This window comes from Mercurialis annua, linkage group LG2 (genome assembly GCF_937616625.2).
Source record: "Mercurialis annua linkage group LG2, ddMerAnnu1.2, whole genome shotgun sequence".
In the NCBI taxonomy this organism is placed as follows: Eukaryota; Viridiplantae; Streptophyta; class Magnoliopsida; order Malpighiales; family Euphorbiaceae; genus Mercurialis; species Mercurialis annua.
In genome coordinates this window covers 53078630-53106450 of record NC_065571.1, presented here as the reverse complement: position 1 = coordinate 53106450, position 27821 = coordinate 53078630, and the positions used below count along the sequence as shown (strand labels likewise).

The window sequence follows — 27821 nt, the reverse complement described above, 5'->3', positions numbered from 1 at the left end:
TGAAGTTTCAAAGCCTGACCAATTTTCCCAATTCTGCTCTTCATTAATCATCTCCCCTTGAAGAGAGGAGTGGAACGATTGATAAGTGAAGAAGTTCTCTGATTCAATAAAGGTGACATCCATGGTAGTATAAAGACGCCTTGTAGCTGGATCGTAGCAGCGATATCCTTTCTTGTGAGCTGCATACCCAAGGAAAATACAACGGACGGCGCATGGATCCAGCTTTGATCTTTGATTTTTATGTAAATAAACAAATGCAACACAACCAAATGTTTTTGGAGGAAGCATGAGAACTGATGGCAGTTTAACATGTTGTGCGAGAACTTGAAGAGGAGTTTTATAATTCAGAACTCGTGATGGCAGCCGATTCATCAAGTATACAGTAGTCGTCACTGCATCTGTCCAAAAACGTTTAGGTACATGAGCAGCTGTTAGGAGAGCTCTAGTGATCTCCAAGATGTGTCTGTTTTTGCGCTCTGCAACACCGTTCTGCTGCGGTGTTTGTGAACAGGATGCCTCATGATGTAAACCATGTTCCTAAAAATATCTATGAAATTGTGCATTATCATATTCCCCACCATTATCAGATCGAAGAATCTGAAGCTTAGCAAAAAATTATGTTCGAATCATACAATGAAAAGATTTAAATATTTCAAAAACTTCATGTTTATTTTTTAACAAATAAAGCCAAGTCATTCGTGTACAATCGTCAATAAAGGTTACGAACCAGCGAACACCAGAAGAAATTGTAACAGGAGCAGGGCCCCACACATCAGTATGAATTATTAAAAAAGGAGTATCACATTTATTCAAACTGATTGGATAAGGTACTCGATGACTCTTAGCTTGAATACAGGCTTCACATTTAAAATCTGACTCATGAAAGTTGGTAAATAAATCTGGAAATAAACACTTCAAATATCAAAATGATGGGTGCCCCAATCGATTATGCCACAACCAAATCTGTCTTTCCTTAACTCCAGCGGAATGAATATTATTTGCTCTACCATAGCTGAAATCGTCCATATAATACAACCCTTCCTTTTTAGTACCACGACCAATAATCCTCTTGGTGAGAATATCCTGAAATAGACAAAATGTAGGATACATTAGAGCACAACAATTCAATTCCTCAGTCACTTGTCCTATAGATAACAATTTACTAGAGAGCGATGGAACTAGTAAAGTATTGTGTAATAAAAAGGAAGGAGAAAGCGAAACTATTCCAGCCCCTGTCACTGGATATGTTACACCATTAGCATTGACAATGCATCTTCGCTTTGGTTTGGTGGCTTTAGAGAAATCACAAGGATCAAATGTCATATGGTCTGTTGCCCCGGAGTCAATGATCCAGCCATCATGCTTCCCAGTTTTAGAGCAAGAATAAACTTGACCTTGATTACCTGAGTCATTTTGAGCAGTTTGGTCACTTATGGAGGTAGAGGATTCTTGTTCTGGCACAAGAGATAATTGAGGCTCTACACTCATAAGAGCTGCGCGACCATGATTATCTCCTCCACTCGCTTCTCGTTTTTTCTTTGCCTTGAGTTCTTGCCACCACTCTGGATAACCATGTAGTTTAAAGCATATTTCTTTAGTGTGTCTCATATTCCCACAATGTGTGCACCCTCCTCCTCCTCCTTCTCCTTGTGGTTTTGTGATTGGCTTTCCATTTGATGGCGTTCGAAAAGAAAATTGGTGTTGGAGTTTTTGTCCTCCCCTTGTGATCATAGCACCACCAGATAAAGTATCTTCATTTGTCATCATTACGGATTGCCTCAAATCCTCTCTCCGAACTTGTGCATAGGCTTGCTCCACCGTTGGGAAAGGTTTTGTTTGGAGCACATCAGCTCGGATCTTGTCAAGTCTATCATCAAGTCCATCTAGGAAGGTATAAACTCTATCCTCCTGCAAAATAGAGTTATATTTTTCTATATCAGTATCACAAATCATAGGATTTGGTCGACGAAAATCAATTTCTCTCCACAATCCTTGCAAGTTGTTGTAGTATGTTTCGATAGATCCTCCTCCTTGTTTGATTCTGATTACTCTTCTTTTGAGTTCATATACTTGTGATGTATCAGTTCCATCAAAGTATGTTGTAGCAATGTTATCCCAAACAGCTTTAGCAGTTGAGAATCTGATAAAGTTACTGACTAACTTTGGATCCATAGAGTTGATGAGCCATCCCTTCACCACAGCGTTTTCGGTTCTCCATTTTCTGAATGCCATATCTGTTTGTAGAGGCTCCGAAAGTTCTCCATTTATATATCCCAACTTGTCTTTGCCTGAGATATACATCTCAACAATTTGGGACCATAATGCATAATTGGTGCCATCTAACTTGATTCCAATATGTGTAGCAGGTTCATGAGTTGAGATTTGGTTTTGTGTTTGGTTCTGGTTTAGTATGTGTGTCATTTTTGTGGTAAGATCAGTGAGAATTGTATTCTCCTCTTTATGTGTTTTCATTCCAATGGAAGGTGTTTCCATTTTTCTTTTTATTTTTGAAGAAAGAAATTCTATGGTCCTAGAATCTCTGCTCTGATACCATGTTGAGGAGAAAGGAAAAGAAGGTTTTCTCTTACATATTAAAGAAGAAATACAGAGGACTATATATAGTCTGTACATGAAGCTAAAAAGGAAACTAATCACACTAATTTAGGCTAAATTCTTTACAATCAAATAAATCTAACTTGGTAACTAAATATTTTATGATTCCTATAATTGCTCTTCAATAACTCACGTCAACAGGGACGCTAAAAGCTTGATAGATACTATGCAGGGAGGTGGGCTGTTGAACTGAGTTGCGAAGTAATATTACAGAATTGCAGAGCGCTTTGCCGAAATTTACGCTCGTTCTCATTCATTTTTGTGAAGCATTGTTGTATAGAGTGGCACACGATGTTGCCAAAGAAGCCCTAAAAGATTTTATTTTTTGTTGTAATCCTTTAGCCCGATTATTGTGACTAGAAACGAGACTTTTGCAGTCGATTCCTTTTCATTCAATGAAATGATATTTGGCTAAAAAAAACTTATTTTTACAAAAATATTTTTCTATTGATTTACGTTTCAGTATTGCATTCCCGTACTATATACCATTATTAATATTCTAACAAAACTTTTCTAAATAATTTTCAGCTACAATGTATACTAACTAACTATTTATCTTTGATCCTTCACATAAAATTATGCTCATCTTTAAAATTACTCCATAAGCTAAACTCAACTGCCGTTTACTTTCATTGCCACGTAAAGACGACATGACGTTTTATATCGTTTAAACGCAATGGACAGGCCTGCTTTTCTGTAGCAAAACGCAAGCCCAAACCCATCAAACTGTCATCTCCTAGCTCCGCTCCTCCCTAAACCCTAGCAAACCCTTAGCTTCTGCTTCTTCAAATTTTAGCGCACTTTCAAATTCGAGATTTTCAAATCTCGAATTTGATCACCAAAAATGGAAGGTATCGAAGTCGATAATTTACCGGCAATGTCCACAACGGACGATTTTTGCGAATCAATTTTATCCCGCTTCTCAAATTCTCCACAAGAAGAGCATCAGCGCCTCTGTGCCGTCATCGGCGCCATGTCACAGGAGCTAAAAGACCAAAATCTCCCTTCCACCACTCCTCTCGCTTACTTCGGCGCCGCTTGCTCCTCCATCGACCGCCTACTCTCCTCCGCATCCTCCTCTCTTGACCCTCATGTCATTGATTCTTTCATCACAATTATCTCCCTCTCCCTCCCCAAAGTTTCCGTCCCGTTATTAAATAAGAAACGCGAATATTTATCTGATATCCTGATTCGGGTTATACAATTGAAGTCATTGACTATTAGTGCAATCGTTTCCGCTTTGAAATGTATCTCTCACATGTTAATAATTAAAGATACTGTGAACTGGAGTGACGTTTCCCAATTGTTTAATCTTTTGTTAGGGTTTATTTATGACTCGCGTCCGAAGGTAATTTATCTGTTGCTCAGTTTAATTACTCCATAATTGAACTTTTACCGAATTTAATGTGAATTCAACAGGTTAGGAAGCAAGCAAACATATGCACACGAGATGTGTTGCAAAGCTTTCACGGAACTTCGTTACTAGCACCGGCAAGTGAAGTAATTACTAATACATTTGAAAGGTTTTTGCTTCTTGCCGGTGGATCATCATCAGAAAATGCTAATAATGAAACTGATCATGGGCGAGGTGGAGCTCAAGAGGTTCTTCATATACTTGATACTTTTAAAGAATGTCTTCCGCTTATGTCTACCAAGTGCAAGACTACTATTCTTAAATATTTTAAGACTTTGCTCGAGTTGCGTCAGCCCGTTGTTACAAGGCGTATAACTGATGGATTAAATGTAATATGTTTGCACTCTAATTCTGATGTTAATGCTGAAGTGTTGCTTGAGATTTTGTGCTCCCTAGCTATGTTAATCTCGTCGAATGAGACATCTGTTGATAATATGAGCTTTACTGCCCGGTTATTAGATGTTGGGATGAGAAAAGTTTATAACTTGAATAGACAAATTTGTGTGGTTAAGCTACCTCTTGTTTTTAGCACACTTAAAGGTAAGATGGTAATTTCTTTGATTTTTATTTCAGTTCTGTAGGCATCAATCCAACATCAGTGTTAATTTAAGTTTCTTGATCACTTTTGGTTTGGCAGATATTTTGGCCTCTGAACATGAGGAGGCTGCCTTTGCAGCAATGGAAGCCTTAAAGAGTTTGATAAATAATTGCATTGATGAAAGTTTGATTAAGCAGGGAATAGATCAGATTATGACTAACAAAAACATAGAACCCCGAAAGTCTGGACCAACAGTCATTGAAAAAGTGTGTGCAACTTTGGAGAGCTTACTTGACTATCATTTCAGTGCAGTCTGGGACCTTGTATTTCAAATTGTTTCAACAATGTTTGATAAATTAGGTATTCTTGCAATGCTTCTGTCTTGTATTCCATTTTGCTCTATGTTTAAAATTGCCTTTCTTTGCTTACTTGCGCGATCTCAATTAGTTCTGTTGGAGAGCTGCTTTTCTTTATCAACAAAATGACTTTTCATTTTACTGTGGTTATGTAATTTAGGATTATTAATATTATTTGGTGAGGTAGATTCTGTTTATTATATCCTCAAGGCTACCAATTCCTCTTCTTCAGGTAATCAGTCTTCATATTTTATGAAAGGAACTCTTAAGAACTTGGAAGAGATGGAGGGGTTGTCGGATGAAGATTTCCCGCATAGAAAACAGGTAGTTATTAAGTTAATATAATCGATAAGCTATCATTTCAATATTTGGAGGATATCGCCTTTGTTGCTTAGTTCATAATGTCCCTTGGTTGGAAAACTTGACACTTTTCTTATTCCCCAACTTTTGTAGCTTACATGAATTTCTTTTGAACTTAAGTTTTCATTTCCTTCTCTACTTAAGTTAATTAGTTGACACTAGCAAACTGACCATACATGTCAAGTTGTTATTATTTCATAATTTGTTTTAGAACTGTCACTTTTTGGTGACATTGGTCTACTTTTCAACCTGCAGTTGCATGAATGCCTCGGATCTGCTCTTGGTGCAATGGGGCCTGAAACATTCTTGAACCTCCTACCTCTCAAAATAGAGGCTGATGACTTATCTGATGTTAATGTTTGGCTATTTCCTATCCTGAAGCAGTATACAGTTGGTGCCCAGTTAAGCTTCTTTTCGGAGACTATTTTGGGCATGATAAGTCATATGAGACAGAAATCCCAAAAGGCAAGAAAATCTTGAGCAATTATGTACTTTTTCTCTATGGCCGTGTTTGTGAAATTGCAGCATTTAATTATTAAATAATACTTGTTGCAGTTTGAACAAGAAGGACGAGCTGTATCTTCTAGAAACGCTGATGCTCTTGTATACTCTTTGTGGTCCTTGCTGCCTTCTTTCTGCAACTATCCGGTGGATACTGCAGAAAGCTTCAAGGATCTAAAGCAAGTTTTATGTCGTGCTCTTTGTGAAGAATGTGAAATTCGCGGAATTATATGCTCTGCTTTACAGATTATTATTCAACAAAACAAGAAAACTGTTGAAGAAATTGATGATCTGACTGTTACTGACACTTGTATTGCTAGACAACGGGCTGTATCACGCTATAGCCAACAGTTTGTAGCAAATAATTTGAGTGCATTAAGGACATCTGCTTTTGACTTTTTGACTGTTTTGTCAGGGATCCTCTTGGACTTCCCAAAAAGAAAAAAGGATGGTGGTGGTTTGCAGGTATTTATATTTTGCACCCATCAACTCTACACGCATTTTCCTTTGTCTTTTGCAACCCTGTTTATTTATTGATTTGTCGCAGCGTATCTATGCTTGCCAAGATGATGGTGGTTGTTTGCAGGTATTTATATTATTCACCCATCAACCCTACATGCCTTTTCCTTTTTCTTTTGCAGTGCCATTTACTTATTGATTTGTCACAGCGTATCATACTGCAATATCGTGATTCTAGTAAAGCTTTAACTCAGATTTCATTTTCATGCTTTATGTGGTCTTGTATCTGAAATGTAAGCTTTGCTCTGTTTTATTTTCATATGTTTTTTGTTGTGATCCCATTCATAAGAACATGCAAACCTTTAGACACCTTCTGCATTATTAATACTGTAGTCGTTGGGCTGTGATCATCTCAATTTGTGAAACTTGAAATTTCTCCTTTCTATTTACATTCACACTTTCTTGATGCTCATCAAAATCAGGAGCTTTATGGGCCTGCTTTGTTGTTTCTCATCAAAATTAAGAGCAACCCAAAGTGGGCTTGTGCCCTGCCCTTTCATCCTGCAGGAAGATTGTTTGCTAAGTGCTTACTTTGCTCTTAACTTTAAGGGGCATACATTTGTTTAAACCAAACTGAATCAGCAAATTGAACCGATTTTCAAATATCTTAAATGTTTCAAACCCAGACCAAATCATTCGGGTTCCTTCTGTTTTTTGGTTTGATTTGTACCAAAATTGAATTATAGTATTTGCTACCAAAACCAAACCAAACTGAGTTTTTGAAAAAAATTGCAATTCCAAACAGAACGGAACCAAATTTATCGGTTAGGTTTGGTTAATCGGGTTCAGTTTGGTTCTGCATACCCCAATGTAACTGGGATGGAGAAATTGTATGTAACTAACTTGGATGGAAAATTTGAGTTTGAATTATTTCTGTTTGGGCGGTTCACATCATCCAACTGCTGATATTTATCTATATCTATAACTATAACATAATTTGTTTCATTTCTAGTAAAATGAAGTAATGAACTGATGATCTTGTAACAATTAATTGATATAATACTGAAGTGTACATCCCTTTTATGCTGTTGCAGTCTATTATTAGCGAGTTTGCTTCGATAGCTGATAAGGAAGTAGTTAAGAGGATATTCATAAGATCAATGAAGAAGCTATTGAGTGTGACTCAAAAGGCTGCTAAAGCTGGAGTTTCTGGAAATTCTAGTTCTATGCAGATTGATGACTCATCAGATGCAGAGTCATTGTTACTAGAGAGGTTCTCCTTCCACTTTTTCTCTTGCCGCGTGTGCTAACTTTAGGGGGTGGTAATAGAATCCCAAATTTCTTTTATGCAGCAACTACTATTAGTGAATTTATTAAGCGTGCGTTCTTGATTTAAACAACAGGGCACGACTCTTTGATTTGGCTGTTTCCCTTCTGCCTGGCTTGGATGTTGAACATATTGGAGTTCTATTTAGTGCAGTAACACCTGCATTAAAGGTTTGAAAAGTCCACTTATTTGAGTTACATATATACGGTGTTAGTTGCAATGCATATTATGTTTCCATGATATGTTGATTGCTATTATAATCGATCTGTAGGATGGTCAGGGCCTGATCCAAAAGAAAGCATACAAAGTGCTTTCAGTCATTATCCAGGTATATTTTTTTTGTTAGTAAAATAAAGTTTTATAGGAAGAATGTTGAATTTAAAGTATTCTTGTTCTTCACTAAATTTACATTGCCTTTTTTGTTTGGGCCAGAGGTGTGATGAATTTGTTTCATCAAGCATTGAGCAACTGCTTCAACTAATGATAGATGCATTGCCTTCTTGCCATTTTTCTGCCAAACGACACAGACTTGACTGTTTGTACTTTCTAGTTGTCCATGTTTCCAAGACTGTGAGACTCTATGATGGCACTTCTCTTCTTATCTTTAGAGTTGGAAAGAAATTAATTGCTATTCTTCAGTTGATGCTACAACCTTCTCTAATACATGTTAGGATATTCTTTTTTAATTGTGCCTTTGGTTTCAGGGAAATTCGGAGCAAAGGCAGCATGCAATTCTTAGTGCTTTTCTTACTGAAATAATTCTTGCCCTGAAAGAGGTGTGTGCTATCTGCTAGAATAATAGCTTTATATCCAGTTATGGCTCCATGGAGGCAGGGGTCAGTAGGTGAAGAATTTGAATCATCCTACCTTATAACAATTGTGCACCATGAGTTCTCTAACTCGTTTCAACTGTAATTCTATAAAATCATCTCAATTTACTGGACCATGGGGTCACTGAAAATTTAATGTGAAGGATATAAGTTTCTCTTTTGAGCTACTGTTGCTATTGTTTAATTAGTTATATATAGGAGAGTATGTTTGTATATTTTAAGGAAAGTAGAAAGTTTATAGTTTATTGATCATAAGGTTCTTAGGTGCATCTTGAAAAGTTCGTATGTATATGCGCTTGGTTATTTTCTCTTTTGTTACAGTGTACTGTGATGTCAGCTTTGACTTTCCTTTGCCTACAATAAATTTGCTTGTTGTTTTTGGATTTGGCAATGTCCACGACAGGTTCTTGTTAATCGGAGTTAATCTTAATTCTAGTAGCTTCATTTTTCTGCTGAAAACAATGAGTTCCTCCTCTGCTTACCACTTACGTTTCTACAAATTTACCACTTTTATTCGTAGTATTCTTAAAACTGCTAGTTGACTAAGAGTCTTTGAATGTGAGCTTGTGATTATTCTGTTGTCATATTCCAATACACCAGTCTCATGATTCTTTGCTGAATCTCATGGTGGCTGAAATTGTTGTTGTTGCTTTCTTTCCATGTGCATTGAAAAATATTTGTGCAAGATAGAATTTTGGTACATGATCACAAAACTACACACCTATTCCTTTCCTTATCAGATTGTTCTTCTCTTTATTTTACAGGCTAATAAAAAGACAAGGAACAGAGCTTACGATGTGCTTGTTCGAATTGGCCATGCCTGTGGAGATGAAGAAAATGGAGGAAACAGGGAGAACCTGCTTCAATTTTTTAACATGGTACTTTTTCTATTTAGTTATTTTACACGATGACGTTTATTAAATAACCAAGTGCTTGCTGTTGTATTTGCCTTAAAAATTGGAGGTCCAAACATGACTTTTAGAGTGAATAGATGGATTTCTAATCTATGAATATTAGTATATAGTGTCCCCTCTGGTGCATTTAAACTTGCTGCTGATTCACGTAGTCGCAAATTAGAGAATTTCTTGACTGCAACCCTTTCTTTTGGTCACAGGTAGCTGGAGGCTTGGCTGGAGAAACTCCTCATATGGTCAGTGCTGCAGTGAAAGGTTTAGCTCGTCTAACATATGAGTTTTCAGATCTTGTTTCTACTGCATACAACAAGTTGCTTCCATCCACATTTCTCCTCCTCCAGAGAAGGAACCGAGAAATCATCAAAGTCGGTGTCTTATCTTTTCAAATGTTTATGTTGCCTTCCTTTTGAAGAGTATTGTTCTGTGATATTACTTAGGTCAACACTTTACCATGCTAATTTTTTCTCTCTGATACAGGCTTGTTTAGGTTTGTTAAAGGTTTTGGTTGCCAAATCACAGTCTGAAGGGCTGCAAATGCACTTGGGAAGTATGGTGGAAGGCATACTAAAGTGGCAAGATGATACCAAAAACCATTGTAAAGCTAAGGTTTGGATATACCTTCAAGATATCTCGTGTAAAAGTTTGTTGGAAGAATATAAAAATTTCTTCATTTATGTTATTCAATAACTATAGTCTATAGTTGCTTGTTTTTTGGTGTTCTTTCTTTTATTTGCGCAGCACATATTTTGATTTTGTTTGATTTTTGTTCTCTGTATGAATTAGTAGAAGGCCTTCTAAGTTCTGGCTGACTTCTTATGTATGTCTGATTAATAAATGAAAGCATGGCTAGCCACTTCCAGATTGACTGGAAGCAGAGAATCTCCTATTCCTTTGCATGCCAACCAGACTTGTAGTGCCTTGTCCTTGATTCTTTGGTCTTTCTAAATTAATATTGTTCCTATTTGTTTTTAGGCTTAGCATAATGCTGTGACCTTCTTAATTGTTGGAGTTTGTTGTTGTGTTATTTTTTTTCCATATTTATACTGTCAATGGGGATCACTTTTGGATATGCAAGTTTGGGATAAGATGTAGTCTCTAAACATCTAAGTATAACATAGACAATTAGATCATCACATATGCAACTATATATATGTTGTGGCTTTGTGTTGCATTTTTTAATGATAAGGTCTCGGAGGGTACATCAAACTGGTCCGATTCTTTTAGGTCATATATGTAACATCTGAACTCCTCTCAGGTTAAGCATCTGCTAGATATGCTTGTGAGGAAATGTGGTTTTGATGCTGTGAAGGCGGTGATGCCTGAAGAACATATGAAACTTCTTACTAACATTAGAAAGGTTGGTCGACATCATGTAATCTTTTATCTTTCCTTGTTTCAAAGAATCTTTTTTGTGGTCTTACGTTCGATTAATGAATTAGATAAAGGAGCGGAAAGAGAAAAAGTCATCAGATCACTCTGAGGATTCTAGATCTCATCTGTCAAAGGCAACTACATCCAGGTCTTACTCTTTTATGGCATAATTGTGTAAAATATGGACATCTTCACATTCTATTAGTAATCTACTTCTGTATAATTCCTTATGAATGGGCCTTCATCATCAATTCTCTCAACCTTATGCACAAGTGATGAGCAATTATGAGTGGAAATGTATGTCACTATGTTTGGTTTTGCTTTTGTTTCACAGATGCCAGTTTGAAGAATACAATGCAAAACGGTCTATAAAATAGCTAATGTTTAAAATCCTAATTTTTCAGTAACTAATTTCATAGCCTAGGTTTGAGCTTATTCTAATGTTGATCGGTGGTGACAGTTGTTTTTAATCTTCATATGTAGGTAAATTGCATAGACGGGGTATTTTTCCATTTAAAAGTGATGAAGGAATTTTACTAATGTATTCAATTGGTCGCTTCTGAATTTTAACTCAAGAACAAACTTGTGGTTAATTACATTAGAAAGCCACTCTTTGGAAAAAGTTATTTGGCAATCTCTTTGCAAGTCTTACATTTAAGGGGTTTAATATACTCAAGTGAAGATGCATGTCATCAGTTTTCTCTCCCTCCCTTCCTTCTCTTCCTTTCCTAATTTTTGACTTCATTCCATTTCCATCCTTTCTCAGGTCAAGTAGATGGAACCATACCAAAATATTCTCCGATTTTGAAAATGAAGACACACAGGACAGTGATGCTGAATATATGGATACGGAGACTTTTTCAGGCCGACAAAGCAAGGGTTCCGCACTGCTCAAATCCAAAGCTTCATTGCGGTTAGTGACTGTATCTGTTATGATTGTGTTTTATTAATAAAAGCATGGACTTAATCACTGCTGCTGTACATATGTTCATTAGTAGACCATTATGTTTGTATCCAATGAGCTGATTAAGAGTGAATTTTTGGTTTCTGGATTCTTTTTGAGCCTGTTTTGGATGGGACCTGGAGAAATTGTTATTCAGAGTTCCATTTTTTAAATTATTTTAAATAATCTGAATTGATAGTTTGATGCCAATATGCTCAATCTGTCCAGGTCAAGAAAATTGCGGAAGTCGGGAAAGAGTTTGCCGGAAGACTTGGACCAGTTAGGTGATGAGCCACTAGATTTGCTTGATAAGCACAAAACCAGGGCAGCTCTTCGATCATTGCAGCCCCTGAAACGGAAGCAAGAATCAGATGATGAGATGGAGATAGACTCTGATGGAAAATTGATAATTCGTGAGGGGGGAAGGCCCAAGAAAGAAAAACCTCACTCTGATTTAGATGGGAGGAGTGAAATTGGCAGTTATGTTTCTGCGAGCTCCTCGAGGAAAACCCAAAAGCGTCAAAAAACATCCGACTCTGGGTGGGCTTATACCGGGAAGGAATATGCCAGCAAGAAGGCCGGCGGTGATCTGAAAAAGAAGGACAAGCTGGAACCGTATGCTTATTGGCCCCTTGACCGCAAGATGATGAGTCGTAGGGCGGAGCATCGTGCAACTGCTAGGAAAGGTATGGCAAGTGTTGTGAAAATGACTAAGAAGCTTGAAGGCAAGAGCGCATCAAGTGCACTTTCAATGAAGAAAATGAGATTTAAGACTCAAAAGAAGGGCAGCAAGAGAAAAGGCCGGTGAAGGCTGTGTAGTTGAAACATGACCCCAGTGGTTATTGACACTGCGGGTTTTGAGTTTTTTCATTTTATTTTTTTGTTTGTTTGTTAGGTTTCATACAAAGTTGCCTGCTTTAGTTGATGATCTTTTTTGGGATTGATGATCTTTTTTGGGAGGTGTAATATGTTTGTCTATGTAAAGTTACCAGTAGTATTCGGGTGGTATTAATCGTGCAACTTTTTGCTGGCAATTTTTACCTAATTATTTTATAAACTTCCAATTTTGGCTTGGTCTTTCTTTCATAATGCACAATTTCATTTGCATTTTCTTTTGGTGGTTCTCGTCAATGGTAAGTTTATTTTGCAGCAAAGGGTTATCTAACCCTTGCAACTTGGTCCTATATGTTAAAAATGAATAAAAGTTTATATTCTGGTTATTGAATTTAGTCATTAAATAATTTATTTTAAGCCATTTTAATCAGGAACAATACTATTTATTTTTTATTTTTATTTTACATCGGTTATGTTTCCTTCGAAAATAATGTCGTGGCGCCGTTTTACATTCAAAACTTTCTCGTGGCTTTTTATGTCAAAAAGTGATAGATAATGTTAAATATGTCCAAAAAAAATAAAATTATATTAAATACCAAAAACACATGAAAGTTAGTGATTTTTGGTGTAATTAGGCTTCCAAAATTAAGGTGTAAAGTCCATCTGAAACCTACCGTCTGATTTTTTTTTTTCATAAAATGTTACTATTTTTTTTAGTTGTTCATTTAGCAAAATATATTTGTCTCTAATTAGTGGTCTATTTAAAATTGGCTTAATTATCAAATACTCCCCCACCTTTTAGCCCTTTTCAGTCTCACCCTAATGTTGTAATTTTGTCCAATTCACTCAAATTCACACTTTTAGATTTCAATTCCACCCTCAAGTACTAAATTGATTTCTTCTCCATTTGGAAAAAGTTCAAATAAGTTATTCATTTTTAACTTTTTGCAAAAGAGTACAAGTTAGTATTTTATAAGGGCTTTTATGTATTTTTTTCTGAGTGGAAAAAAGTCCAATTAAATTTTGAGGGTGGAATTGGAAAATAAAGGTGTGAATTTGGGTGAATTGGACAAAATTATAACGTCGGAATGCAATTGAAAAAAGACTGAAAGGTGAATGGTTTTTTGGTGATAAAGCCTTTAGAATTTCAATGTGACCTTAACTATTATTTTTCAATTGTAATCTCTTCTTAATAAATAACTTTATGAGTCAATTTATGATGCATTTATTAACTAATAGGATTATATTTATTCTAATAATTTAAAACAAAACACCAATTATTTTAATATGTACAATTTTGGCTAAATGGAGAGGTTAATAAATAAGAGGAAGTAAAATTTAGACATTTTTTGTACTATGCCAAGTTAGTGGGGTTTGAGATTTTCAAGAAATTATCTGTTGTGTCATGAAATTAGCGGTTTGGATATTAAATGTCCTTGGAATGCTGACTCTGCTGGTTTAAGCTTCCAGTTTGGCGAAAAATAGGGAATAGGGCAAACCAAACTATTTGGTCCTAACATTATCTTGATAATTACACAGACGTTAAGAAAAGGCAGAAGTATGCTCAGGTAGCACCATACCTAGACAACTGTGGACAACTATGCAGCTCAAAATTCATTACAATACAATTGATTGTTAAATAAGGATGAGCCATCTACTTGTACATGAAGCAAAAATCAAAAAAGGCCACTATTACTTGTATTCATTGGCTCAAAATAGATCCAGCCACAATGATGTTGGAGAATTCTGAAAATAATATAAGCAAAACAAGTTTCCACTTTGTGAGGTCCGAATGAAGCTCTCCATTGCCGACAGCAGAGTGATCTAATCTTGTTCCATTTGAGATTCATCTGTAAAGTCAGTTACATCAAAGGTCAAATTCACACAATTTGGTGGAAACATAACTCAATACAGGATGTCGACGACGAGCATTCATGCCTGCTTTTAGGCCGACCAGAATAGTCATGTGAGTTTAACCGTAGACGCTAAATGTTATTAAATGTTTCTCGTGCTTTAATTTCTTGTATAGTTACAATCTATGTTGAACTGATAGGACTTATTGAGTGCTATGTTAAGTATTTAGTTTTTATTTTCAGAATTACTTATGAAACTCCGAAACTTTATATTTATCACCTATTCTTAGAAAAAAAAATATTATTTCGCCATTTTCCGTTTCAACATTCCTCAGTTCCAGTGTTTTGTTAATTTTCATTTCCAAAAATATTATAAGACTCCGAAACTTTATATTTATCACACATTCTTAAAAAAAAATTATATAATTCGCCATGTTCCGTTTTAGCATTCCTCAGTTTCAGTGTTTTGTTAGTTTTCATTTCCAAAAATGTTTTAAAACTCCAAAACTTAATATTAATTGATCCTATTCTTATAAAAGAAAATATTATTACGCCATGTTCCGTTTCAGCATTACTCAGTTTCAGTGTTTTGTTTTCGGATGATGTAGGTTGCGAATTAGGCCACTTTAATCACAATGGTAAGACAGCTGAGGAACTAGAGTAAGACATAACCCTTGACTTTGTTTCAGCTATCACATCAGAATAGACAAGAAACAAATGACAAATTTACACACCTTTCATGTTGATGTGATACAGTAGAATTGAAGTATCCCTATTTTACTTGTATGGTGCAAAAATGATCGATGAGTTGTGGCCACCAAATCCAAATGAGTTGGACAACGCAACCTTGATGTCCAGTCTTTCTTTCTTTGGGCCAACGAGTACATCCGTATCCTGAATTATTATGTCGGAAGCATTAATGAATTACAAAAGGCTTCATATTAGCATAACTGATAATAGTTGAGCTAAGGTAAGCATACCACGCCTTTATCTGGATTTTCCAGGTTGATGTTTGGATGTACCCATCCTGTCCGTATTGCCTATACATTTAACCAAATATGATATCAAACTTATATAACACAATGTGTTTTTATGCTGATGTACGGTTTGGACTTTGGAGGGGTTGGGTTGGGGATAGTTTCCGGCATTTCTCTTATACCTCTTACATCAGAACTTTTTATTAATGTTAAAAACTAAAATAAAAATAATATGTCCAAAAATTGCAGTGGATGTAAAGCCTAACAGAAGACGGCTTCTGAAATAAATATAACGGGCACTTAAAATGATAATCACAAACAAGTTACCTGTACAGTTGCTATAGCTTCTACAGCACCAGCTGCTCCCAGTAAATGGCCAATCATAGACTTTGTAGAGTTCACCCTCAACTGTGAAATTGTCGAATTTTCATGAAACATTATAAACAAGTAATGTTGATGATGTTGATGATGTATAAATTTATAATAAGCAATGAATGCAGTTAACTTACATCAGGGTTTTGGCCGAAACAATGCATGAGAGCTTCATACTCTTTAAGGTCTCCTGCTGGAGTGGATGTAGCATGTGCATTTATGTAGTTTATGTCCTCCTTAGATACCCCTGCTTGTGCTAATGCCTTTTCTATACAGAGAATGACGCCGGCTCCTGTTTAAAGGAAGAAACAGATGTTAGGTAGCTTGTATTAAGGTGCTCAGCATGAATAGCAAAATTGATCCAGAGGATGATTTCAAGAGCTGAAAGGAAATTGTTTTTCCATTTAGAAGACATGTAGCAACTACCAAACATGCAACATTCAACAAGAGGTGTTTGCAATTGCAGCATTTTGAAACAACAGATATCAAAATAGTAAGCTCCAAATTTTGCTTCACATATAAATTTTCATAGGCGAGACTATTTGCTATTTGAGGTCAATTAGGTTCCCTTAAATGCAGTTTAGCTTCATCTACACTGTGCTTTCTACTGTAATTCAAGTCAATGCTCGACAAAGAAACTACAAAATGGTTCAATGAGAAGGAAGCAATGTCTCAATTAGGTGAAAATGAAGTGCTTGACATCTTAAGGCCGTACCCTATCTGTCAGAGAACCAAGAAAGGATAAAATTATACGATATCTACTCTCAAAGATCTCTAACCTATTATAGTAAATATTACAGTATAAGAGACAAGTATGCTGTCGAAGAAGTAACAGAGAACAAGTAGATGCTATCCTAAAGCTGCAGTTTAACTGAATAATAGGGCAGCTGCTTCTTGAAATATAATATGATTAAACATAAACAGTACCATAAACTCTACATAACCAAAAAACAAGCAGCACAAGAACCAAAAGCCTTTGTAATTTGACTTAACAATATATAAGCTATTTTAATTGTTGAATCAAACTAGTGTTCTAATCAATAGGTAACCCTTTTGTTCCAATATATGACACCGAAGGCAGCTCAACATTTCTAATCACAGTTGGTTGTGATCCTTTTCCTCAATTTTCCTTCACTGCAATGATTGAGAGAACGCCATGAATTTTCGTAGACATCCTTGCCCAAATATAGCAAAAATAATTTCCCTAACTGATTCCTACATTTTGGCAGCCTATATCGCAAATTTTCCCCAAAAATAGCAAAATAATTGCTCTCACTGCTTCCTACTTTTTGGCCACCCTATATAGGAAATTAATACCAGAGTCTCTCAAGCTCTACCATACAAAACAGGGATAGCAACTAGGAGAATGCAAGTACCGGCTTAACCCACACCAGTAATGGCCGATTCAGACAACTAACTCATATTTACATGACATAAGAACTCCAAAAAGTATGATACAACGACAAAAGGAAGAGAATTTAACAAAATGAGAGTTATATAAGATACCCAATAATTTCAAAGCCAATAGCACACAGATATCGTAAAAGGTTGCAAGTAATCAGAAGTTGTAAATTACCATCTGGACGTGGTTCAGTCATGTGATAAGCATCACAAGTAAAGCTTCCTCCCAGAAATTCTGCATAGATAGTTGCCCCTCTTTTCTGCAAACAGCAATTAAGTTACATTTTGATCAACTTAACACTCTTTAGTCTTTGCCGCTTAACAGTTGGACTAAGAAATTAAAAAATAAAATAAGCACAGACACAATAATAAACAGGCAGAAGCAAATGAAAAAATGAGGCGGCATATGACAAAAGCGTGTTAGTAAACGCGCTAATTTAAAGGAGTGAGCGGTGAATTGACAGAAAATGCAGCCCTCTGCAGCAAGAAAAAGAACTGAAATACTAACATCAAATGGCACAGCTTTCATGAGTTAAAATGTGCATACCTTAGCATGTTCTAGTTCTTCTAATAGAAGAACACCAGCTCCTTCTCCCATCACAAATCCATCCCGATTCTGCTCATCACATACGATGATATTTGAAGTTAGGTACCTTAAACGGAAGTAATAAGACCGAAGTGCAGACCTCCAATAACAATATTTAGACAAATAAGATTTGTAATTTCTTCAAAAGATTCAGAAACATTCAAGGGAAAATAACTTTCAAATAAATAAAAACCGGAGCTTATTGTAAATGACATTAAAATGTTGTACAATAAACCCACAATAAGAGAGAGAAGCATCTACGCTATCCATAGGTAAAAAAAGAACACACTGTTGTTCGATTGTGATGGTAGTAATCAGTTACAAAGTTAAATACTTAGGCAGATTTCACCAATATTATATTGTTTTCATCAAAGCTTAATATTTAATTAAATAACAAGTGGTTTGTGGTTCGGTGGGAGTGGGGTAGCATGAATCAATAGGACAGTTGATAAATTACCATGTCCCAAGGCCGTGAAGCTTTTGTAGGATCATCGTTTCTCTGTGAAAGAGCTCTGCATGCCACAAAACCTCCCAGACCTGCATTGTAGATAGGAGTTTAAGCACATGCTATTTCTTGACTGAAGCACGGGATGCACAAAAGATACGGAAGGAATGAGTTACCAATAGGTATAATCACTGCATCTGAGCCACCACAAAGCATAATATCCTGCAAGTTTAACACAATTTCAGATGATAATGCAAGAGAATACACGCACATAAGTTATCAAGAACAATAATCTTGTAGAACGTGCATTAACAGCAAGACACTCACAGCTTCTCCTCTAATTATGTGGTTTGCAGAATTCAGAATACAAAAATTGCTAGTAGCACAAGCAGTAGATATTGAATAGTTTGGCCCCATCCAGCCCTGTTTGACAAGCAATTGGATAAGAAAAACAAGTCTCAAAATTTTCACAGCCCTCAATATTGCATTTGCCTTGAAACTTACAAGATCCATTGCAAGCATGGCAGAACCCATATTTGTAGTTGCAAAAGGTACACAGAAAGGATTCATTTTCTTGTACGAGATCCTTAGTGCTTCAATTGCATCGTTAAAGACCTACTCATGATCATCGAAAAATAAAAAAGAAACATCAAATCTCTCATTTGTACAGAGAAGTCCTTGTTTAAGCTGTACAATTTCAGAGTTACCTTCATGCCACCCATTGCAGACCCAATTACTACTCCGCATCTGGCTTTATCCAACTCATTCATCATATCCTCAGTAATACCACCATCAGCCAAGGCTTTTTTGCCAGCAGTAAGCATGTAAAGCATGAATTTGTCCATTCGCTTAGAAAGTTTGGGTGCAATCCATCCTTCAGTTGAGAAAGACTTGATCTCTCCAGCAATTCTCTAATAGAATGGGATAACAATGTGAACCAAATAAAAGAGCAAAGTTGATAAATTCAAACTTGTATGCCACTAAATTTCTATACTCTACCGTAGGGAATTGAGCACAGTCAAAAGAATCAATCTGACTAATGCCACTAGCACCGTCAAGAAGATTGTCGTAAAAGACGTTGACATCATGACCAAGAGGCGAGACAACACCCATCCCTGTAACAACCACTCTTCTTTGCTTCATAGCAGGTTTCTTCTTTGTTGCAACCTCTTTTTCAGGCTGCAACGCCACTGCCATTACTTCCCCTAATAATTTTGAAACAGATAAACACACAAAAAGTGTGACTACATCTCATGTATAAATAATTCGGTGACCAGATGCAGGCAGAAGACAGTATAAAAGAAGGCAAATATGTTATGACAGAGAGAAACAGATACAAAATTATGATTTATTTTTTTTACAAAACTCTAAAATTACACCTAATTAAACTTGTTATTTGCAAACTTAGCAAGTCGCTCACTAACTCCGACATACCGGATTGAAAATTACAGCAACAATTATCTCATGAGAAAGAGAAAAAACATTTTTCTTCTAATCATTGTTTAAGTGTACTAATTGCATGAAACAATGGTATTAGCTTAAGAACTTGATGCGACTAAAATTGCCCCAAATTCTGGCCAAATAAACTCAGCTTAAGCATCTTAATATACTTATAAACCATGCAAAAATAGCAAAATCCGTATCTACTGAATTTGTGTAAATTAAGTGGTCCGGCGGCCAAAATCTAGACAAAATTACGATTAATATAATCACAAAACAAATCATTGCTGAATTAAATTAAACAGAGACTAAAATCAAGATTCAGAAATACAAAATGCAAATTAAATTAAATTAAGTTACCGGAACGAGGAAGCCGGTGGAGTCTGGAATGGTGACGAGTCCTGCGATTGAGATTTTTACTATGAGGAGAAAAAAGTCCATTAGATGAGTAATAATGAGCGCACGGCTCAAAAGCCAAACAAGACGACATCAATTCTTTAAAACTCGTAGTAATACTGCCGCTCGATCCACCACCAGCGCCGCCGCCACCCCCGGAGGATAAAAAACTAGATATAAACTGAGAGGCGGCGTTGATGTTATTATAATATTTATTAGAAATAACATTCACAACATCAGCTTTTCTTCGTCGTCGTCTACGAGTGAGCAGACTGTTGCTGCCCGGTGGCGATGAGGAGAGGAACGCGTGTGTGTTCTCCTTGGAGCACGTGACCGACATGCAGGCCGCTACCAGCCACGTGCATAACGGAGACGAAGCAGCTGACCCCATCATCATCATCTCCAAACAACAACTCAAATTCAAATAAAAACAAACACAGATTCAAAATAAATGCCGATTCGATGAGCAAGATTGAATGATGATGCTGAAATAACTAACAGGTAGCATTCGATCACGATCTGCGTGTTTTTGTTTGTGTTTCGATACGCAAATTTTTTGGTTTCGGCTAGTTCAGTTCTTCTCTGAGCATTGCTCAATGCCAACTGCTCTCACACTATTTCATTTCTTTTTTTTATTTATTATTGTTTTTTGTTTGTTTATTTAGGTTAAATGATTATTTAAAATTTGTGTTGTTTTGTTGGAGTTGGGGAGAAAAAAAGGAAATGGAAAAAAACTGTAACTGAAAATATGGGAAAGAGATCTAATGACCAGAAATAATGTTTTTAAAAAAATTAAATTGTTTATTTATCTTTTAAGATTTGGATTTCTATGACTTGGTTCATCCTTATTGGATGGATGCTGTTTCTCTTTGTACTGTTCTTCCCTGCTATTTCATCTTTCTTTAAATTACCTTTTTCCTCTTTTTCTCATGGTGGTATTAAGAATAAGATAACTTTTAAATTTATAATTGTTTGTTTACTTTTATTTACATACTGTCATTTTTAAAATGAAACATCTAAAGCGAAACTATTTCTAATAAAAATACATAAAAATTGATTTAGATGCATTTTTATTCTAAATGAAAAGGAAAGATTTGATCACTTTATATTTTATAATGAGAGAACATGAACGTTTTCTAAAATTAAAAAAAAAAAATTGTAAAGGATGAAGAGAGTTAAATATCTCACATCATTCAAAATCGATTAGTTTAACTCATTCATGAATGACAACTTTTTTGATTTCATTCACGAATGCCTAGAAAATGTCTCAAATATCCCAAAATGGGCTAAACTAGCCGATTTTAAAAGTTTTTATTATAACTGACAAAACCTGCAAACGTTCTATATTTTATTTGGGATGCCCTAATTAATATACAATAGATTTATCTCTGATAAAAAAATATCCGATTTTTGCATAATTATAATTGTATTAATTGCAACATAAACTATAAAATTTAACGTGTTTTACAATAATAATAATATGAATTTTAAATATTAACAATATTAAATATATATTAATTTTTTACAATCCAGATCATCAGACAATTTATAGATTAAAAATATTGATATGAATGTCGGTATAATGTATATTATGGTGTTTAGGTCAATATTTTTTATTCCAAAATTATTCGGTATTTTTAAAAAAATTTAATGATTAGATACATTCTAGTAATATTTAAATTAAGAATCTGATGTTCAAAACTTTTTCTTTTAATTATAGTTAAAAAATGGCTTAATTACTTAAAAATCACTCACCTTGAACTTTTTTTTCATTTATACCCTGACCTAGGAAAAAATTCATTTATACCCTGACGTATGTATTTATGTTTCACCTCTACCCCGAGGCACTAAATTAACCTCTTTTCATTAAGAAAAAAGTTTAAAATAGTTCTTCATTTTTAATCTAAGCTAATTAGAGTTTAATTATAAATGAATTTTTTTCTAAATAAAGGACTATTTTAAATTTTTTTTAAAATGAAAAGAGATTAATTTAGTGTCTCGGGGTAGAGGTGAAACATAAACACATACGTCAGGGTATAAATGATTTTTTTCCTAAATCAGGGTATAAACGAAAAAAAAGTTCAAGCTGGATGGTTTTTAAGTAATTAAGCTTTAAAAAATTACACATGGCTCTTCATATGCCTAATACAGTCACGAGTCACGTGCTTGGAACATATAAGTTTGTTTATCATTTTGCAGATCATAAGATTTATTTTAAAGATATTTGTATAGGTACATTTGTGGATACAAATACTTTTTAAACTTTCAAATTCAATTTTTTTCTTTTGCATTTCCTTTATATTTCAAAAAGTATTACTTCAAACATAGTATAAAATTATATTAATTTTTTTTCTTGCCTCTAACTCTAAATTTTCTTATCTTACACTGATGTGGCATTTGGTTCAATTATTTGGTGAAATTTTTAAATTTATTTTTCAAAATTTTTCATCTAAATGTTTGGTGAACTTTTTTAAAAGTTATTGGTAGTTTTTCGAACCTCCAACATCAATTATTAGATGTATTTTATAAGTTTAGCTGTTTTAATATTATTAACTATTAAAATAAAATTATCCTTACTAAAATATTATAATTTTTATATATATAAAATCACTTATATTATTTTTAAATGTTTCAATTACTTATAAATTGTATAAATTATCTTATTTATACTAAAATAGTTGTAATCAAATAATTTTTAAAATCAATTATTCAAAAAAATTATATGACATAATTTAAAAATAAAAATAAATTCACATATTTTTTTTAATTTTTTTTATTAAATTAAATTTATTTATGATATCAAAATTAAACGAAATATGTTTTAAAACCATTTAACATACCAACAACAACATCTAATAAAATTTCACCAAATAAGTATTGTTTATCAGCTAACACCTATCAGCTACTAGTAGCAGCTATCAGTAACAACTAACAGTTGTCAACTACATGCAACATCTAAAATAAATAGACTTTATTGTTGTTTTTTTCTTCTTCTTTTATTTCATCTACCCTTGTATATTATCTACCCTATACGAATTTATATCTTTTGCAAATAAGGAGTTTTGTAAGATATTTCTTCTAAATTTCTACATAAAATTTTAAACTTTAAAATATATTATTTCACGTTTTTGTGATATTGTTGGAATAATATCTAGAATATTGTTTGTATTAGGATTCTATTTATGAAATTTTTGGATGAATGATAACTTTACTTTTATTAGTTAATTAGGATTAATACTCTTAATGTCGTATGGATTGTTTATTCAGTGTAAATATCCTACCTTATTCATTTTTTAAAATAATACTAAGAAAACCAGACACACAAGTAGATCAAATATTGATGAGAATGTGTGTGTAATGTTAGGAATATAAGTTATTCATAATCTTTTTGGGTTACTTTTTATAGAGAATTAAACACTATGTGATATTTTCTTTTAAGGATATATTTACCAGAAATATTCTCTATTTGGTGATTTTTCACTTGTAATAATTTTGATGATTAGTGGATGGTTCGATTCATTTGTTTGTGGATGTACGATTTAACGTTGAATCACGTAAATCTCTCGTGTTATGTTAATTTTTCTATATTTTTATTTATTGATAAAATTCATAATTAAATACCTACCGAATGGTTTCGATTCAATTACGCATACCAATCTAATTACAACCAGTCACAATAATTGATGTCATAACTTTAACGGTTGGTATGTGTTACAATAGATATCACTTGATACTTAATGATTCTTTCTCTAGAAATCGATCAAAACAGAAGTATCGTCAAAAAAAAAATATGTTAGCGTTTGGTTTGTTTATAAATTTAATTTTTATAACTTGGATCAAATTTTTTAAACTTGTTATAAATTTAAAATCTGTTTTTATAATTATTTATAATTGTAAAAATTATTCATCTGGTTTTTTTTTTAAGAACTAAGTTTGCGAAGCGAATGGTTTTATGTCGTTGAAAAGTCTTTATTTATTGTATATCTAATTTGATTACTATGGCTAGATTTGAAATTTTTATAATCCTATTTTCATCAGTGAAATCAACGTAAAGAAAAATATGTGTGAACAAAACGAAATTGTTTATGTATTTTGAGCACTATCATTGAATGCATTTTCCGAATACATTTTCTATATATAAAAGGAAACAACGACAATTATAGATTATATATAGGCCAAAAAAAAGATGTACTACCATTTTGCAAAATTATAGGTAGCCCAAGTTTAAGTTGGTTGATAATGACAATTTTTTTTTTGAAATAATAAATATTGATGCTCAACAAAAATATCATACATCATTAACATTGAATAAAAATTTATTACTTAAAGTACATATCAAACTTTGATGAACCTATTAAGAAACTCTTGGTGGACAATTACATATATCCTCCCACCATCATTTTTGACTTTATTTATTTTGCAAGGAAGGAATTAAATGGAACTCTTTAACTCTAACATACCACATTCAATATATGGTTAGTTATAAAATAAAATATTAATAACAGTGCATTTCAAAAATTTATCATTGATTTTAATTTTAATAAGATACTTTACTGATACAAATGGCGACATGAACTCACACACATTGATATATGTAAACAAGAGAAGTTATTATCTAAATCCGGTACATGAAAATTTTCAATAAAATATTAGAAAAATGAGAAGAAAGAGAAAATAATGAAAAGAGAGAGAAAATTTTATTAAATAATCTAATACTTCATGGAATAGGTGCATGGAAAATTCATGTATTAGGTTTACGTAAGAATTTCCCTGTAAACAAACAGAGAAAAATATAAAAATGACTCCAACTACAAGAATTATAACGAATTGCACCCATTGATTTTTGGTAAGAAGATAAATCCTAATATTTTAAAATGTTTCAAAAGTAACACTCGCTCAGATGTGTCGTGAAAAGTCTGCAAAAAGGATTAATTTGCTCCATACATTTTATGACTATAAGTTTTTAACCTTTTTTTCCTTGTCATTAATTGAAAATTATTTTCGCATAACTGATTAATAAATCTGTTCCATCTCTCATAATTATCTATTCTTGCAATATCTAAAAGCTTTTCCTCTTGTCAATAGAGAAAAAAGTTTAATAAAGGAACAAGTACAATTTTTCACATACGGCCCTAAATGATAAATCGCTGAAAACAAGAGATGATCTAACCAAACTCCAGGATCGGAGAATATAGAAATTAAAACAATGCCAAAAGAGAATTTTGTGTATTCATTATGACGCTCAAATAAATATGATGTGAAGAAGAAGAAGAACAAAATAAGAAGAAAAACAATAGCGACAAAAAAATCCCTTAGAGTTTTAGGATAATTAAAGTGATTTATATAGCGTTTTTATTCTTCTTCTTCACTCGCAGTTGCATGGTGAGGTGTCTCTATAGATTGTTTGTTGAGGTGGTCTTTTTGTTATTTGGGTAGAAGAGATGTGTATCTTCTATGATCTCCTTGATTAACGTGATCTTTATAACTTTCTTTGCAAGTAATGTGATTTATACCTCAATCTTCGCAGTGCAATGACTCTTATCCGAGATAAAACTTAAGGCAATTTCGGACTGGAAGCATTAGCTGAGATTGACATTCTCGTGGGGCGATGAGCCTATTACTACCATATTGCTAGAATTGGTCATATTCATATTTTTGGAGGTTGCTTCCCCCTACAGTGGTGCTCGACTGAAGATATGTCCATTTTGAAAGTTATCATTTATCATTTTATTCTCTTGAAATAACATCATCCTAATTTAAAGGTTATTCTCTCGAAATAACATCATTTATGTGACAAAAAATAATAACCACAGTGCAATATCATATCTGTTTTAATTGTTTTGTTGTTTTTGAATGCATCAAAATTCATTAAATCGAATATGAAACTGTTACATTTGTAAAAAAATCAAGAATCAAATCTGATGCTCTAGCATGAAATAAACATTTTACATTAATATGTGTTATGTCTGATTCATAGATTTACTTACGGAAATAAAAAAAATTATTAAATTGATTCGCTAAATAAGTGTTGTTTTCAATCAAAAACCTCTTCATCATCCATAAATCAATTTTTGATATCAGTCAGCTATGACATCTGATACAACTATCACCTGAAATCCTTTCATAAAATAACCTTTATAAAAAAAGAGACAAACAAATCTTTTACAGAGAAAATACAAACAAATATTTTACCAAAAAATGACAAAAAAGACTGCCATAAATAAAGATAAATTATAAAATAAAATATTCAAAAAAATTAGTATAGCCAATAAAAGAATTCATCTTTTTATTGCTGAAATATTTTGATATTTTTTCGTTCTTGATTTACAATAAATTAGATTTAACATTATGCAACATCGATAAATTCTAATTAATCAAATAAAAAAATATTTTTTTACTGTTTATTATATTTAATAAAAATAAAGCGATGTAAAGAGATGACCACCGTCAACGATAAGACTATTTCATCGACAAAAAAGATTTTGATATTAAAAGAAAAGGAGGGAGAGAGAGACAGAGGCGGATCCACCTCTATAAGGGTGGGGTCATTGGACCCCACCTTTTTTGGAGAAAAGAATTTTTACTTATATGTAATAAATAAATAAATAGTAAATGGTTATGTTTTAATCACCTAATGAAGCCATCTTTTGAAACTCTAATTTGGTTCATGCTAATTAAAATTACAATTTTCACATTAAAAAAATTATTTCGTAGTATAGAGCAAACATAAAATCTAAAAATTATTTAATATAAATTAAATTATTAGCAACTAAAAAATAATAACATACATATTTATTTAATTACTTATTTATGCATGCAATTTAATCTCATATTATTATTAATATTTGCATTGATTGTACATATAGCTATAGTAATAATAAATAGAGCTTTTCTACAATCAAATTAACGAATGAATTATAAATTATAATGAGTTATCAATATTAAAATACGTATTTAATAATACATAGAAACATATATTTAAATAATAAATTTAATAGTGTAAGTGACGATATAGTTATATAATATTTTTACGATATAAAATTTTATTGTTAATGATTATAACTTTTATTTATTATTATTTTAATTTTAAATTTTTAATATGCATATGGACCCCACCATACGAATTTTCTGAATCCGCCACTGGAGAGAGAGAGTCTTGTAATTAAGGTTTTCTTCTAATTGTTTTGTCTTAGTGCTCATTTATTTGATTCCATGCAAATAAATTTATTTGTATAATTAAATTATTTAAATATGCTTGTAAAATAATATACTTTAGCATTGATCAGTTTTATCCAGATATTCAATAAATTTAAATATGTTATCAATGAAGAAAAGCTTTGAAATTGAGAATTTATAAAATTAACGGTGTGAGTCTTAAAAAATTCACATCATACTTTTTAGATTTTGAGAATGAGACTGCAGATCTTAACATCTTTATCTGAGGAGGCTCTATGGTGAGGCACTCAGATTCCGCTTCTGTTGATCGACCATTTGATGGATGGTGCAATGCTATAATTTGAATACATTGACTCCCCGATAATGTCGTTGTCTAAATAAGGCCATATCTCAAAAAAGCTTTCTCGAACCACTCTTCGCTTGTCTCATCAGAAGCTACCTTTAAATCTGAAGGTGCTTGTTCATATTTTTCTAGAGTCTACTTATCCAAAGAGATTTAATCAAATTTTAAACGTATTATATTACAGGTCAACTAAATAGTTATTATAATCAGTGACATATTTAGAAAATAATGTCAGAAAAGACGAATCATGAAAAATGAAATTTTAATGGACAGTTTTTACATATGAATATGGACGAAACTTATAATCAATTTATAAAAACAAATTATATTTTCGATCAACTATGATTAGGGCCGGCGCACGGATCTGCATAT

General features: G+C 33.3%; 2 protein-coding genes and 1 long non-coding RNA gene across 3 annotated transcripts; 2 read left to right on the top strand and 1 right to left on the bottom strand.

Annotated features, from left to right (window-relative positions):
- The first annotated feature begins 3320 nt into the window (after positions 1–3320).
- Positions 3321–12698, top strand: LOC126667567 (uncharacterized). Its single transcript, XM_050360558.2, has 19 exons — positions 3321–3961; positions 4033–4567; positions 4665–4925; positions 5154–5245; positions 5537–5746; positions 5837–6247; positions 6330–6368; positions 7336–7514; positions 7645–7738; positions 7840–7896; positions 8001–8138; positions 8273–8344; positions 9163–9276; positions 9513–9677; positions 9790–9918; positions 10568–10669; positions 10752–10831; positions 11450–11596; positions 11855–12698. Exons 1-19 carry the CDS (start codon positions 3458–3460, stop codon positions 12432–12434), a joined length of 3909 nt encoding a protein of 1302 aa, XP_050216515.1. The 5' UTR covers positions 3321–3457; the 3' UTR covers positions 12435–12698.
- Positions 12699–13949: 1251 nt separating this feature from the next.
- LOC126667842 (3-oxoacyl-[acyl-carrier-protein] synthase II, chloroplastic) lies at positions 13950–20647 on the bottom strand. The gene is made up of 14 exons (XM_050360937.2): positions 19895–20647; positions 19094–19299; positions 18802–19005; positions 18599–18709; positions 18422–18517; positions 18271–18316; positions 18107–18186; positions 17611–17679; positions 17239–17323; positions 15800–15954; positions 15618–15698; positions 15294–15353; positions 15048–15207; positions 13950–14310 (listed from the first exon to the last, which is right to left on the bottom strand). The coding sequence occupies exons 1-13, from the start codon at positions 20328–20330 to the stop codon at positions 15091–15093; spliced, it is 1746 nt and encodes a 581-aa protein (XP_050216894.1). The 5' UTR covers positions 20331–20647; the 3' UTR covers positions 13950–14310; positions 15048–15090.
- LOC130015051 (uncharacterized) lies at positions 14310–15412 on the top strand. Its single transcript, XR_008790065.1, has 2 exons — positions 14310–14426; positions 14922–15412. It is a non-coding gene; the product is annotated as an uncharacterized LOC130015051 (long non-coding RNA).
- Positions 20648–27821: the final 7174 nt, after the last annotated feature.